The following is a 16,524-nucleotide window of genomic DNA, read 5'->3' as shown; positions in this document are numbered from 1 at the left end:
TTTATCATATGTATACTAGATTAGTGTAAGTTTGCCAAAGATGTATCGGTTTAGAATTTTTTATGGTAAAAAAAATAATTTGAGGTAATTTTATTACAAGTGTATTAGTTTGAGGTTTTTCATGGTATTAACGGTTTTTTTTTTATGTCTAAAGAACACTTTTCATTTCTCCCAATTAAGTTTTTGTTTGAAGCAAGCTACTTAAAAAAATTTCAAAACAAACAAATATTTACATTGTCACGCATATTTTGTTAATGTTTTTCAAATTTTAGAAAGTATTTAAATTCGTGCAAAAAGGTGAATAAGTAACTTTTTCTTACCAAAAGGAAATTAGACATACCCGAGTTGAATATTTTGAATAACCGAGATTCTTGCTTATTTTCTTGGAAAAAAAGAAGAAATGAAGAAAGGGTCAGAGTGGGGTTTTGTGAGCAGAGCCATAAACCCCGACGTCGCCGCCGATGATGTTCCGATGGCACCCTCGATCGACGCTGCTCCGCCGCAATATCACCGCGAAACTCCTTCTTCCTCTGTCCTCCCACACTCGTCAAGGTTCCCCCCTCTCTCTCTCTCCATCTTCTCCGTCTTCTCCCTCCGTCTCAGATTTTCGTCTCTGTGCAGTTAGTCCATGCGAGGTCTCAGCTCCTCCACTTCACGCCCCCTTCTCCACTCGCATTGTCGGCGATGAGCCTATCCTCGTGAGACCACGCGCTCTCGATCCCACTGCCTTTTGTATCCCGTCAAACTTTTAAAGGATTTGATAGAATCGTGCAGGTTCGTGATTTCATACGTTCGGCGTTGTACAACCCAAAGCATGGCTACTTCTCTCTGCGGTCGGGCTCCGTCGGTGTGCTGGAGAGGAGCATTAAGTTCAATGAGCTTGAAGGTACTTGTTGATTCTTGGTTGCTCTGGAGATCGTTCTGTTCCTTGTGCAATGCATTGTGTGCAAGGTGGTTTTCCTGAAGAGAACCTTGCATAGATATCCTTTACAATGATATGGTCCCTGGCATTTAGCTGTAAACTGTTAATGATTAGGACTATCTTGTGGTTAAGTTACTGATTATCCTTTGCAGATGCAATGGCACAATGATCTGGGTGCTGTATCAACAACACGTCACTGCTTGAGTAAAGATGACTTTAAGCTCTAATAAATAGGTCAGCCTTTCAAGTTAAACCCAATCATTCAAGAGTTACTATCCACACAAGTCACGGAGAGCACACAAAAGGTTTGGAATGTTCTATTCGGGCAGTGGACTGAAACCTGTCTTTCCACGGGCTTTCAGTGGTATTCTTGTTACATGCGCCCATTTCTCTGTAGGGGCATATGAAGTTAAATCACAAACTGGTATTCGGAAGTCCGTTGCTGTTACCACAGCACTAGTCATGCTGTTTTCCTTATCCTCTGATAATTAGATAGACGGTGTTGCCTTTCTTGATGGTGGGATAGTTCGTTCATTCACTTTTTTTGAAACGCAAAAAACCATGGTTTTTCAACTGTCTGTTTTCTACTACTCAATTTACTTCCTTAAACTCAACAACTTCAGTCATTATTCAGTCCCCACATGGTTAGAAGATCAACATAGTCATATAGAGAAGGGAGCACAATATGATAAATATTGGTACCTTTTTTTTATTAATTAGGAATAAAAAATTCTATTTAAGTTTTCCATATCTTAATTTTTATTGCACCTATAAAAAATATAAGGGCCGGTGAATTAGAAAGAATTAATTAATAATAAAGAAGGTTTTTTATTGGAATATAAATATCAATATTCATGTATTATCCCCTTCATTCCACTTCTAGTTCCTATGCAAATGTCATGGCGGGAGCAGGGTCGGTTAAATCGTCCGCAGGTACATAAACCGCTTGAATAGAAGTTATGGATCCCCCTTTGGTAGAAGTAATTCTTTCTTTTAAAGTACCCATTTTTGGTACTAAGGGTGGGTTGCGCTCAAAGACATAGAATAGTTACTTGTAAATTGTTTCAAGCAAATGTGCATTCTCTTTTTTTGGACAGAATAGACAAACCCCTATTGAATAAGTTTCTTTATCTTGTGTTGGGTTAAAAGCACGGAATGTATTTGTGCCATCACACCATCACCATCTTCAAATAAAGTATTTTCTATGGTAGCACCATGAATAGCGCATAGGAGAGTAGTGCCCAATACTAAAGAGTAATGGCTGCAAGTGATTGAGTTCAGTAGTTTCTCATATAAAATTATTGACTCTAGAGACATAGTAATATGGAGAAGACAAAATTGTTTCAAGCATCGACAAAACTAAAAGGCCCCTTGTTTCAAAGAGAGGAGGACGAGTGACCCGTTCACGGATATCTTTGCTTCGGAACAAAACAATTAGAATTAGTCTCGGTTAATTGGAATGTGTATTATCCATAGAGGGGATCTTCTAATCGAGACGATCCATCAACCTGATATGAAGATCGGGAGCTTGGTCTTACTTCACCATCTAGAAACGAAAAAGGACTTCCATCTCCAAGTTGAACTCGGATGTTGCTCGCCTCTTTTTGTGTGTAAAGCAATGCCAAACCCGAACAATTATTCAACAGAAAATAAGATCTTTGGTTTTGTCTCATCAAGATAGAGATAGGAAAAAGAGAGATGACTAGTGAGGTACAACAATTATTAGGAAATAATCGAGTTAGAGCTGTAGCTATGAGTGCTATAGATGGTCTAATGAGAGGAATGGAAGTGATTGACACAAAAGCTCCTCTAAGTGTTCCAATTGGCGGAGCGACTCTAGGCCGAATTTTCAACATGCTTGGAGAGCCTATAGATGATTTAGGACCCGTAGATACTAGTACAACATCTCTTATTCATAGATCCATGCTCGCCTTTATACGATTAGATACAAAATTATCTATTTTTGAACTATGCCCTTCCTCGTCTCTAGGTGCCTAGGTATCCACCGTAAGGCTTTCCTCGTTTGAACCTTGCCCTTCACTTTCAGTTGTGCCATCATAAGGTGTTGCTAATGCATGCAATTATTGATAGACAAAAAAAATCATGGTATACACTTTCGGGGTACTAGCTAAAGCCTTACGTATGTTTGGTGGAGATCATATTCACTCCGGTACTATGAACCGAGTTTTTCCATCGTCAGCCTTTTTAGAGTCATCAATAAAGCTGGCGACGGCATTTGTCATGATCGCGCCACTTGACGAAAGACTTTTTATGGGGTACGGTTCCTTGTCCCTTGGCCCCTCATTTCATTTCGTTCTTCTTCCGTATCGTCGCTTGAATGAAGAAGCCACCTGATCAGCCCGACTTTCCAAAATGCCCACCACCGGCCCTTCTCCTTTCCGGGTCTGAATTTATATCTGAAAATATAGAAAAAAGGAGTTTGTGCACCAATATCTGCCGTAAAGGGGCCAACCCATAACAGATGAAGAAGCTATATGACTCAACTCTAACAAAGGAAGGGGTCCCGATGGGAGCAAAAGTAACAATACATTTTATAATGCTACAACGTTTGGTGTAGTAAGGAACATCATATGAAAAGAAAAAGAGGGGTAAGATATAACCATATTGGATGAGTCATATGGATGTCAAGTGGTTGATATTATTCCCCTAGGGCCATAACTTCTTGTTTACTTCAACATAAGAAAAGGTATTCGAGTCTTAGGGATTGGGTTGTGATTGTGTATCATACTTTAGATATGAATTTTTAATTTATATACATTCTTTTCAACCCTTTGTAAGGCTTTGTGAGATTATTATCTTCTAGTTTTTTTTCGAATAAAATACAAACATTAGCATTTTCTGCTTCTTCTATTTCATAAGCTGAAATGTCCAAGAGTTGGATTATAGACATTCCATTATGTATACCCCATTTATACCCACCCATTTTGACCAATTCATTTTTATGAATCACGTATTCATGTACTGACATATTGTTTTTCTAGGCAGGAAGGATTACATGGAGCATTTGGATAAAATCTATAGGCAAAGTGATATTTCGTGGTTTACTCCTGTGGAGCTCTTCAAGGTATTTTATTACCAGTAACTTGTGTTTTGACATATTCATGATGCCCCATGAATTTCTTTTCTAGGGTATGGGTTGACTGCCTAGTGGTTTTCAAGTGAGGCTTGGGGACAATTCACACACGTGAGCTTGCGAAGAAAAATTTTAGCATGCACTAGGTTCGTGTGAGCTCAGTGACATATCATCCATTGAATTCGCTGGGTCAAATGTGGTACCCACATGATCTATGGTTGTGGTAGGCTGGGTTCGAGTGAGCTTGATGCACCCAATGATGGCTTATATGTGAATGGGTGGATTGTAGTGCTTGATTGGTTTGTCTGGATTTTTTTTCAGGTTATTAAGCTTTTCTTTTTCTGTAATAATTACATCACTAAGTTAAAGAAATACAACAATATGATGGCATGTGTTCTATGATTATTCTATCCTTTCAAAGTCTAGATTAGTTACAAGTTTGCAGGAAAATATATGTAAGTGATTACCATGTTTACACCCATAATTTAGACATTGCTTTTTTTTTTTTTAATATTACTAATTAGGTGCAGTGTTCGTCCATCATGCACTCACCTTATATGTTTTGTGGAAAATTTTCATGAATTTCAAAAGCTTATTTTTCGATAGCTCATTTGATGTGTAAGTAAATTCAGACATATTTGATTTGGACTTAGTGTCAGACTGCTGGTAATCTCAGTGGCTGACATCAGAGAAGCTTAAATTTCGAGTGGGAATTTGGATGGGCCTAGCAATTCCACTCTCGCTAGGCAGTAGTAGATATTCTAGTGGTAGAAAGGCAAAATCAATCTTAATGGCATAAATATGTCAAAGCAATTGAAAGAGGCTGCAAGGGATATGTCAAGCATTGATATATGGGCATTAGGTAGGATATTTGTGCATGAAATAGGCATTGTAATTGACATTGAAATGCTGTCATCACTTACTTTTTCATTCACAAGGGAACTCATGGCTCTAGAACTTCAAAGTACCCTCTCGAGTTTTGCTATTTTGCTTGAGAAGTACAATGTGAGAATTGACAGTCAAATCACTATTCTCAAATCATTTATGCTGAGTTCAAGCGTCACATGATATCATATGGTTGTCAATTGTGTCTATTATTGTGTTTGTGTAGAATCTACAAGAAGTGCAAGTGCATAATTTATATGAAAGTATCTATTTGTAGGTTTTATGTGTAACAACATCCAGTGGGATCTATAAGGTTTTGCTTGCAAAAATGATTAAGTATTAAGAGTAGTTGTCATGCTGCTAAACACGCTCATCAGTTTCATCACATCATGGTATGACATGCTAATTGACATCAGATCTTGTAGCTCTTCTCTAGATTTCTTTTCGGTTATCTCCTTTAACAATGAATTTGCTACTTAATTACATTATGTTGTCTTTCCTTGTAGCCATGGTACGCCCATGGCATCGCCGAAGCCATATTGCGCACTGCTAACCTTTCGGTTCCTCTGAAAGTAAGTTTATTTGTACATATTTCTCTTTCTTCTTGTTGCTAGATGTTAGGAGGTTATTTGCTTACAAAACTTCGAGGCCTGTATTTGTACTTGAGTGCTGAATTACGGTCTTCGTGGCATTTCATTCTCCATTCTAATATCGTGTTTTGTATACTCATCGTTTTTTCCTAGAATGGCAATGACATTAGTGATTATTCTGATTGAGCTTGTGAACCAAGACATACAGCCTTAAGAGTTAAGGTCCTAATTTACACAATGATGGCCATGACTGCAATAATTTCAGTCCTGCTTTCTTCTATAATTTTACAAGCAGGATGAAGGGTTTGATTGGTCATGATTGTTTTGTCTTTCCTTACTTGTTCAAAGAGTTTTTCCTAGCTGAACTGGATCTAGCGCTGCAGCTTGACTCTTCAACCATCCAGATTTGAAGCAATTGTGCTTGCATTTTGAGGTTTTGGAACTTGATGATTGCCTGAATCTGCAACAAATACCTATGAGTCGGCCATTCTGGGTTTACCAATGAAGCAGTTTACTTACTCTTACTGCTGCCTATGAAAACTCATCAAGTACTAAAAGGATGAATTTAGTGCAGTTTAGCTACTGCTGCCAGAGTTGAGATTCTCTTTCTCTCCCCCTCTCCCCTGCTGCATCTTCTGTGCAAGTGTGCCTCTGTCACAAACTTGGGGAGCATCCTCCACCTGAGCAGTGTTTTCCTTGGTCAACGCTATGAATGACTTTAGTAGTCTTACTAAGACTTTCACGTAGCTTCTGTCTTGGAAGGGGAGGCGTACTTGCTGACTCAGTGATCCAGTGCTGGTTTTCAGCCACTAGCACTTCTGTTTTATTACACCTGTGGGGATGAAACTTCGCCTGAAATGCATGAAATTGCTTTATTACTTTGTTTCCTCTATGTTGCTGTGGCTTAAAAGTCCTTTGAAATTTTCATAGCAATGCTGTGCTTGAATTTGAACCAAAGTAATTTTAAGTTCTGCTTTGCTTTTTGATAGATAATTCTTTAATTTTTTTGTTGGGCTATTGATATAGGATGAGATAGTACTGCTGCTTATTTGTCTGCCAAAAGATCTACTTGCTTACTGTGCACTTTGTAATATTCTCTCAGATATATGAAATTGGAGGTGGATCAGGAACTTGTGCAAAGGGCATCATGGATTACATAAAATTAAATGCACCAGAAAGGGTTTACAACAGTATGACTTATATGTATGTGTAATGACAACCACCCTTTTCAATCTTCAAATTGTATATAATGGGCTGCATTTAGAGTAAGTATATCTTCTGTTTGTGTGTATATCTTGCAAATCCATTTGCATCCTGACATATACCATACATTCTTGTTTGTTTATATCTTGCAAATCCATTTGCATCCTGACATATACCATACACTCTTGTGTGCATATCTTGTGCATAAATGTGTGTGCTTGACATGTTTGAGATGAAATCCTGCATGTGAGAACGATAGCTCTGGTCAATCAGTGCTTCAAGTTACTTTATGTGCATGGAGGCTTTTACAGCTAGAATTGAGCATGCTTCGTTCAAATGTTCTTTTGCATCTGGAAAGCAATAAAACAAGAATGGTGCTTTGTACATCTTTTGCAGCTCTGTTGAAATTAGTCCCTCCCTGGCAAAGATACAGAGGGAAACTGTTGGAGTCGTCCTCAGCCACTCTTCAAAATTTAAGGTGGAATGCCGTGATGCCACAGACCGAAGTGGATGGGGTAAAGTAGGAAGCTTTTTTCTCTTGATTGATCTTTACTTCTCTAATCAGAGAGCTATTGTTCTACTTGGAACATCTAATGTGATCTGAGTGGTAAAGGAATCAAAATAGAAAATAAAGCCTTCTCATGCCATCTTAGAACTTTCTTTCCAAATCATATTAATTGGGACCTAACAATACCATCTTTAGATTATATTTTGTGTTGGTGCTGATTAAATTGGTTGGTTATCCTAGGGACAGTGTTTGGATAATTATGATCAGACAGATTAGAATGATGGTGTTTCTAGGTTTGCTGTGAGGGATTTAGAATTGTGAGAAGATATCATGCTATGTCAGTTTACTGAGAGTAACTTTCTAGATCATTTCTGCTCTGTTAGGGATTCGTCTAGATCGCTATGCCATAAAACTTCTGTGCAGTCTCAAATCATTGGGGACAAGTCATATTCTTTGCTCCCTAGTTCTAAAATGAGATCCTTATGTTATATTCAGTTTCTGGCTTATTGATCTCTGCTTTGTTATCCCAATGCACTAGGGGCACTATTTTGTTTCGGTCTGTGGGGAAGGCATATAATCTTATCTTATTTTGCAACAGAGTGTTATATTCTCCTTAGATCTGTTTGTTTTTTCCCCTAAACTTCAATGTTAGCTGTCCTGGCTTATGATGCTTGTCAGCTTATGTGCTTACTATTATGTTAAACTAAGTTTCTGTCCCAAGTTCATGTGTTTTATATATATATATATATATTCAAATGAAATGCATCAATCATATCTTTTTGATTTTCCATTTTCATATGCCTTTGTTGCAGGAGACCGTCAAGAACAACCTTGTTGGGTTATTATGCTTGAGGTATGCTTGACTTCTTGGAGCTATTTTCTCTTTTGCTCAAGTCATGAGATTCTTCTTATTTGGAATGGTAATTTCCAATATTTTATTCCCTTCTGCATTGCTGCAATCTGGCTGCAAACAACAAACTCTTTTGTTTTTGCCCCTCTTGACTTTTGCAAAATCTATATTGCATCTTCAGTCGAATTCTTTCACCTGCATTTGCTCCATCTTTTACTAAATTCCAGTAATTATATCCTTAATCACCCTAAGCAAAAGTTTGTTCCTTTTCTTTTGCAGGTGCTTGATAATCTTCCGCATGATCTTATCTATGCAGAAAATCAAATTTCTCCATGGATGGAAGTGTGGGTCGACAAACAAAATGACAGGTTGGAGAATCGCAAGTAACATGCTAGTTATGTGTTCCTGTTATTTTTACGACTGAATTAACCACATGGGTGTATTGAGTTTCGTTAGGTAGATTGGCCAAGCCGGAGCAGTTTTATTATGTGGAAAAAGTAATAGTTCTGCAAAACCTTCTGATTTTGATTGAATTTCCCATGTTTTATTTTATTTTATTTTTTTTGGGCGAAACTAAGTTTCATAATTTATATAAATGATGTTTGATTATCTGTCAAAAAGTTTGTTATTCCTTTTATCTGTCTATGCGCATGCTCTGTCCCTTCGCTAGTTGTTTCGTTTTGCTTCCCTAAATTTAAAGGTCATTAAGCTGCAGTCTATTTGGTACCTAGAGTGGAATTATCCATCATAAGTGAAATAATGGATATTATGGTTTCCTAGTTCTCTCTTGGTCAAGTTGGGTCCACCTACTTTTTTTTTTTTCTTTTTTATCCCTTTGTTTTTCGAATACATATAATACTTAGATTTAATCAGCTCATACATTCCCACTTTGTGCATCATGGAGATGGGCTCCGACATGGAACCATTAACTGAAGTTCCTGCAAACCAATTAATGCAGGGAAACCCTGTCTGAATTGTATAAGCCATTAGAGGATCCCCTGATCAAGAATTGTCTTGAGATCGTGAATTTGTCCAAAAAACAAGCTTCTCCTAGTGGTGTAAGATTAATGACAGATACTTTGTGGTCCAAAGTCTTTCCCAGACCCCGAAGATGTTGGCTGCCGACGGGTTGCTTGGTAGGAAACAGTAACTGCATACTTTTTGCTGTTTACTTCATTCTACTTCTAGTCTGCTAGCTTGGACCCTATTCAGGAACCTTTCTCTGGTTGTGACACTGCCTTTGCAAATATGCAGAAACTACTTGAGGTTGTACACAAGGCTCTACCGAAAATGTCTTTGATTGTTTCAGACTTTAATTACTTACCTGATGTAAGGATACCTGGTGAAAGAGCTCCTCTTGTATCAACAAAGGTACATCCAATCTCTGTAATGTGTGTGATGCTGCTCATGGTTTTCTATTCTATTACAAGCTATCTGCGGACTCTTAGTGCTTCGAACTTTGAATTGAACCGTGTCTATGCCATGCATTAATTATAAGACGACTAGCAAGTGGCGGTTTTTATTTCTTTCAGACATTACAATCAGATGCTGCTTTAGTTGATCCTCGTGTTGCATGATTTGACCATTGTGCCTGTCATGGAATTTGTCCATGAATTATACTAATGATGTTCTCATAGGCTTCCACATCAACATGTGTTATGATTGGAAACCCTTAGAAGGACAAATTGGTCTGGTTTATTTGAGTTCTGCAAAGGAAACAGTACATTGGGAAAAAAAGAGAATAACAGGACTGCAAGAAGAAATGCTTTGGTAGGTAAAAAAATTGAGAGATGCCATGAACTTATGCAGTACTGCAATACAAGAATTAACTGAGGATATTCAAAAGAAAATTCTAAACTCAAGTGTTGAGAAGATGGTTATACAGATCTTCCAATCTATTTTACAGCATAGCAGACTGCAGACTGTGTTCTGGATCTATGCGGTCTGTCCTCTGATGTAGTAATTGGAAGCCACTGATTTGTGTTGCTATTTTCATACATTTTTCTTAACTTCTGGAGTGGTTGTTTCGACTTTTTATAAACTGTGTTGCTATTTTCATACATTTTTCTTAACTTCTGGAGTGGTTGTTTCAACTTTTTATAAACAAGCATGGGATATACAGTTTGACCATTTTTGGCTTTTGTTCTGCAGAAGGATGGGAGGAGCTCAGATTATGATAGCTATTTGGAGGCAAAGGTTTGCAATTCATAGATTCACTTGAAATTGTCCCGGCAATCTGTCGCCATTGAATGATTATTGACATCATATTAGCTGATTACCATAACTTAATGAGTATGGTCCTACGTTTTTTTTTTTTCTTTCGGTTAATAGTATGGTCCTACTTTAAGAAGCCTTGTGAGTGACTTCTTTTGGGGGCCAAAGCCTAGTGGGAGAATTTGGTAATGGAGGTTATGCAGGAATTTGCATTTTAGTGTTGGAAAACCGTATGCTAATCTATTTCCCACTTTTTTAAATCTTATAGAGGGGCAGAATTCTTATGTTCCAAACCGTCCTTTTTAGTCCTTTTTCCCTATATATATTTATATATTTTTATTTTTATATAATTTTTTTTTCCCTATCAATTGATCTTGCTTTTATTTTATTTATTTTTGAGTTCATTGACCGCTGACCCCAACTGGTTTGGGATAAAGGTGATGTTGATGTTGATGATGTTGATTCACAAATCTACCTAGCGTGCCTACCTTAAGTATTTGGTTGTATATTCATGATATGTACTCAAATGTCTATCTTAATATGTTTGGCCACGGCTGTGATAATAACAGTACTCAGCAATCGATACTTTGAAATGCTCATTCCATCTGTACAGTAATAATTTGGAGCCCCAAAATTAGCAATTACAACACTTCAATAGGTGAATATATATTTTACTTTTGCATGATGCTGTAATGTTAGATCTAGGCATAATTAAAGGTATAAATTTTAACAGCTTTTTGCTATGCATTAAGTACATTGTAATATTTGACCAAAAAACAAAAAAGGTACATTGTAATATACTAGTACTAACATAAATCAAGCATTAGTTCGGGTAATATCCTATAGTTGATCCATGCTCCTTGGGCCATGGTTCCTTGTGGTTTTACTCTATATATAATTTTTTGCTTGCAAGCGGTGTTCTTGATCAATTGGATAATAATTTATACATTCTGGAATATAGAAATTCCAATCATTAAAATAGTATTTCTTAACTACTAACTAATGAATGTATTTCTAACTAGTATGATATATATTAGTTTTGACATAGAACCAAATGTTCTAGTAAGATAATGATAAGGACTGGTCGGGATTGCTCAGCTGGTAGAGCAGAGAAGTGCTTGTGTCACCAGTCTTATTGGTGTAGACATTTTTTGTTCTAAAGATTGGGGTGGTAGTGATTCTTTCATTCTCTCATTAATGCAGTGCTGTATTTATTACGCAGGGTGATGCTGATATATTCTTCCCTACTGACTTTGGGCTTTTGGAACGGATTGACCATTTTTGTTCAGGGTGGCTGAAACTTCATGAAGGTGCGTCCTCCAAACAAGGAAGAAAGAGGAGAACAATTATGGTGAGACTGCTATATAGGAAATCCAATTATATTCTATCCTATCTGGTCCAGTTTCTTGGTGACCAAATGCTGGTGAAACTCTGTTGGATTACTTTGATTCTGTCTTAGGTCTTAACAGCTGAAATGAATTTGCAGTATTGCTGTCATGGTGATGTTTTGCTTATTTGACTTTATCTGATGCAGCTCGATACTTCTTCATTCATGGAGGAATTCGGCTTACCTTCAAGGACACGAACCAAGGATGGATACAACCCTCTTTTAGATGACTTTAAAAACACAAAATTCTATCTTAGTGTTCCTACTCACAACATTAAGTGAGAAATCTCATGCTCAAGTTTGCAAGAACATCGCTGCCTCTTTTGATGGAGGAAGAGATTGATTCGGGTTTCCTCAAGAAAATACAGCATCCTTCAAAGCAGATAAAAGGTCTCTCAATCTTGATTTCCAGAGCATTGTAAACTTGCTGAAGTGCTGAGATCATAACCGATACATGTTTTGCGTCGCATCTCACATGCAGAACCTAGTTGTGCGATTCAGTAAAACATCAGCAGCTATTTTAAACTTATTATTTGTTTAATTTGTAATAGGACATTTACGATGGTCAGGGTTCAATGCTGTGCTCAATAGAGAGAGCACAAAATGTCGGCCACTATTGATTCTCAAAGATTCAGCTGTCCTCAATAGATAGATTATACCTGCTATTTTTCAATTCTTCAAGCTACTATTAATCTTCACTAGTCCGGGTCGATGTGGTATGGGTACGACATTGCTTTTATTAGTCAATAAGCCTCGTTTCTATGACATTCCCTCTTTGGTGTACCGTTCTCATAATATCAGGACAAATCCTTTGACTCAGCCACAAAAGACACATACGGGTACTTCGGCACATGTACAATTAAGGGTGAGCATCGGTTTCGGTCCAACCTGGGAGCCGGACTGAATCGGCCGGTTATTGGGCAGTTCCTTGCGCTGAACTGGACGGAAAAGGTAATTTTTCTTTATCTTGTAATATTTTTCTCCTTTAAATTAAAAAGTAGAGCTGGCAGAGGCAAAAGGCAAAACCTTTGCCCTTTCAGTCTCATGGCTCTTGCCTCCCTCTCTCACACGCCTCAGCATGCCACTCGGCTCTTGCTCTCTCCTCGCCATCTCTCACGCCTCAGCTCTCATTTGCTGATGGCATGTTCATTTTTGAAGGGTTATGGCTTGGGGAAAATTACATATAGAGAAACTGAAGGGTATCGACTGGAGCAGATTTGCAAAAAAGAAAGTTCTTTTATCGTCTCACATAGCTGTAAATTCCAGCAGCATGAGCAAGATATTAATTAGATGGTTATGTCATTGTCAGGTTTTAGTCATTTGATTAATTGGGTGTCTGAATTGCTTTTTTTTTTTTTCCTTCTATTTCTTCCCTCAGTTCAACGTGGGCCATCATAAATAAGACGAGCAAAGGTAGCAACTGAAACATGAGCTGGTATCGAAACCTTTGCAGTTCAAGCTTTGATTCCAAAAGTAAGCGCACCCAAATGAAGGCAAATGGTCATATCGTCTCCTAATCTAACGTATATGAATTGGACCGAAATCGACCGGTTCGATCCAGCTCTTGGGTGAACAGGGTCAGCTTCCAGTTCCATGAACCGGGGAATTGGCCTTGTCCATTCTAGTTCCCAGTTCTATGGTGGGTATTGACCCACCTTGAAACCGACCTACCTACAAAGATTATAAATATGTAATAATGAAGAGCTACATACCCAAAAAAGATGGACATGGCTACGCTAACTTCTAGATCACCTATTTCTAGTTTCGTGCGAATAATTCACTCGTGATGGAAGAGGGAAATATGAATTGAATATGAAGGTAATTTAAGTCCGTGCAACGATGTCATGGAGCACTAAAAGGGAAATAATCAACAGAAATCAGTAATAGTATTAGAGGGGTTGACTGCTTAGCCATCCTTCGGAGTCAACGAAACTCGTGCTGATCAATTGGCCGACCACCGCCCTGTTCAACTTCTTCTCCCATCCTATCCGGTGAGAAGTATCTGACCCGGGTCCGTAACACCCGTATTCTGAAAATGTCAATTGGGGCCTGATCCATTTTAATCAAATAGAAAGGAAAAAAAAGCAACCTTCAATACTTCTACTAGAGGATGCAAAACTAACTAGTTATCCTGTTTTTATTACCCAATTAGAGGGTAATTGTAAACCTAAAAGCTAAACTAAAACAGGAAGGAAGATAAGTTCTACTCCTTTTGGCCAGGCAGTTGCACACAAGCAAACTTCTAAACTGATGTCAACAGCAAAGGTCTCACTAAACAATAGGGGGAAAAAAAAATAGCACTGGAAGTACCTGCACAAGTAATATTGATTAAAATGGAAACCCAAAAATTGACTCACTTTGGTCCGCTATGTCCACAAGTCCAATTCAAAATTCACTAATTTTGTCAGACCATGATTAGACTCGACATGTTTGTTTTGGGTGATAAAAAGCAAAAGGCAACCTATTGATTTTTCACGAAAATCTAAAATATAATTCGAGTTCATAAAAATGACGGAAAAATTATATGTGAACATAGTGTTGATATTTATAAATACTCAGAAAGTTTGAAGCGCTTAAGGATCATGCTCAAATTTTCTCTTTGGGTGGTTTTTCAAGATGAATTAGTTGAAAGGACATAGTGGATAAGATGGACGCACTCTTGTCCGGCGAAATGCCCGGCTTCCCAGCCTCGAGGATGCACAACATTGGTGAAATTGGATCGGTAGAAGACGACTCTTGCGTAGGCTCTCCACGGCCTTCCCAACAAGGCCAACCCAGAGCCGAACACATTGCACTCCTTGAACACGAACCCATTTGTATCGTGCGGGTTGCTTCTTCCTTGCGCTGTGATGAACCCTAAAACTCCTGGCCCTAGGGCTCTTCCAAGTACTGATATTGCACAGTTCTACAGAACAAAACGTAAGAAATGGGAGAGGGCAATAAAACATTTTAAGTTTAGAAATTAAAATCGCCCTAAACGTGAGTGGAAGTGTGGAATCTATATGTGCTTAAGTAGCCATAAATTTTTCTGTAAGTCATAAATTCAACGTAACCTGGCTCTCTTGGTCGGCATCAAACCCTGGAGATCTCATCATCCAAAACTTTCTTTGCTTTACGCACCAAATAATCTTGGCTGACTTTTTCTTAATATACTAAAGTTGGTATGAGTAAGGTTTTTTGCAAGACAAAAGTCGAATTTACCTCGTAAATGGACTGCCCACTACCGAAGATAAAGTCGACGGCTCCTTGGACCGTGCAATGCTTGAAATAATGCCGTCCTTGGTCGTCCCACAGTGTATCTTGCAGACCATAGAAACCACATCTATAGAACACATTCTTGTCCCCAGAAATCCTAGCTGCAACTGCTGGAACTCTAGGGTTTTTCTTATTAATCGGATTGTTGTACAAATTCTACAGCCATAAAAATGCAAGAGAAGAAAGCATTAGTATGTCAATTAACAAAGATTCTTCCATTAGATATATGTGACCTGCGAGAAAAACTATAGGGCGCACGTATTTCCCCTTCAACACATCGCAACATTGTTGAAGTTGACATTATATGTCGGATTATATCTTACCCTGAAACTGATGCTCTTGGCGACGATGTTATCAGCCAAGGAAGTGAAAGTGGGGCTGTGCGCGATAGTGTTGTGGTCGTCCCACAGGACCTGGGTCGTCCTCTTTGCTTGTCCTTTGAGGATGATGTACGGCTTGTCCTTCGGTATTCTCACCTTCTCCCTGCATTTTCACATTAGGCACTCTTCTCAACTCATGCACAAGCTTGATATACCTTTGTAAGAGACTTTCCATTTTTCCTTTTCGTTAATATTATACGAAGAAATTAATATGTATTAAGTACGTCAAACATGGTTAAAAAAAAGTGATGTACGCTGAACTAAAATCTAAAATTAGTAAGGACTGCCTGAACATTATGAGCCCCTTCAAATTTTCCGATTTCGATGTGAAAAAAACATAAGAGGGAACAACAAATCAATAAGACAGTACCGGTAAATCCCTTTCTTGATGTAGATGCAAACCCAGTTTGTGTTCTGTGAAGGGATGGAGTCGATGGCAGACTGTAATGTGGTGAAATTGCCGAGTTGCCCGGATGAGTCGACCAAGATCTTCCGGTAAGGTACTGCGTTTCGTGCTGATCCGCCGGAGCCAATCAATATCGTCTGCAAGTCCCTTCGTAGACTTTGTATGGAGAAGAAGAAGAATCCATGTGCAAGGGTTACACAGAAGAAGAAATTTGCTCAATCTTGAAGAAGCCATGGAAATGCAACTGGGGGAGAGGAGACAAAGAAATAATCAGGGACAATGGAGGAAGACTGTATACGCTGAATGAAGCTTATGGATTCACATATAAAGGTGTGAATCGTTTGTGGGAGTTTGGCTGATCAAAGGTTGACTCTTGAGTTATCCAACTACCCAATCTGTCCAAATTTTATTGTGTTTGTGATTGTATAAACCCTTGTACAGTAATCACAATCTAGGGGACGTCAACTATATATGGGACAAATATATGTTGGTTTGACACAGTTTGTGTGTGGGCGCGCGTTTGTGAAAATCACCGACCAGAGAGAGTTGGCGTTTGTGAACATATTAAATGAAATGCAAGGCTAGATTAGTCGGTAAGGAAAACTTAAGCACTAATGTGATTTATTTGAAAGCTTGAATGGTAAATTCATGCAAAACCTTAAATCAGTGAAAAAGAACCATCCATTTTGGCTCCATTTGTTTAGTAGAAAATGAATGATTAGGAAAATTATTTTTTCTAAAAATGATTGCTTATATCACTTGAAATAATTAGTCAATAGAAAACGTTTCCCTTATTTACAACAATTTATGTCTAAATGTTTTTTTTTTTT

General features: G+C 38.1%; 2 protein-coding genes across 9 annotated transcripts; one reads left to right on the top strand and one right to left on the bottom strand.

Moving 5' to 3' along the window:
- The first annotated feature begins 400 nt into the window (after positions 1-400).
- LOC115757213 lies at positions 401-12,326 on the top strand. Of its 8 annotated transcripts, none has more exons than XM_030697355.2 (14): positions 401-552; positions 622-698; positions 775-886; positions 3,925-4,007; positions 5,408-5,473; positions 6,594-6,694; positions 7,091-7,209; positions 8,015-8,055; positions 8,332-8,420; positions 9,011-9,188; positions 9,307-9,423; positions 10,204-10,248; positions 11,489-11,617; positions 11,801-12,326. In XM_030697355.2, the coding sequence occupies exons 1-14, from the start codon at positions 462-464 to the stop codon at positions 11,933-11,935; spliced, it is 1,383 nt and encodes a 460-aa protein (XP_030553215.2). In that variant the 5' UTR covers positions 401-461; the 3' UTR covers positions 11,936-12,326. The 8 variants fall into 8 exon arrangements, with proteins under 8 accessions (XP_030553215.2, XP_030553214.2, XP_048139867.1 ...); XM_030697354.2 differs by having other exon boundaries at positions 8,003-8,055; XM_048283910.1 differs by having other exon boundaries at positions 7,091-7,214; positions 8,332-8,442.
- Positions 12,327-13,395: 1,069 nt separating this feature from the next.
- Positions 13,396-16,132, bottom strand: LOC115757215 (probable pectinesterase 55). The gene is given in 6 exon segments (XM_030697357.2): positions 13,396-13,702; positions 14,311-14,558; positions 14,855-15,064; positions 15,232-15,391; positions 15,659-15,798; positions 15,800-16,132. Coding segments are annotated over 6 exon segments (1,047 nt in total). The 5' UTR covers positions 15,929-16,132; the 3' UTR covers positions 13,396-13,542.
- Positions 16,133-16,524: the final 392 nt, after the last annotated feature.

This window comes from Rhodamnia argentea, chromosome 1 (genome assembly GCF_020921035.1).
Source record: "Rhodamnia argentea isolate NSW1041297 chromosome 1, ASM2092103v1, whole genome shotgun sequence".
NCBI lineage: Eukaryota > Viridiplantae > Streptophyta > Magnoliopsida > Myrtales > Myrtaceae > Rhodamnia > Rhodamnia argentea.
The sequence above is the reverse complement of the archived record's forward strand: the minus strand, read 5'-3'. Positions and strand labels throughout refer to the sequence as shown.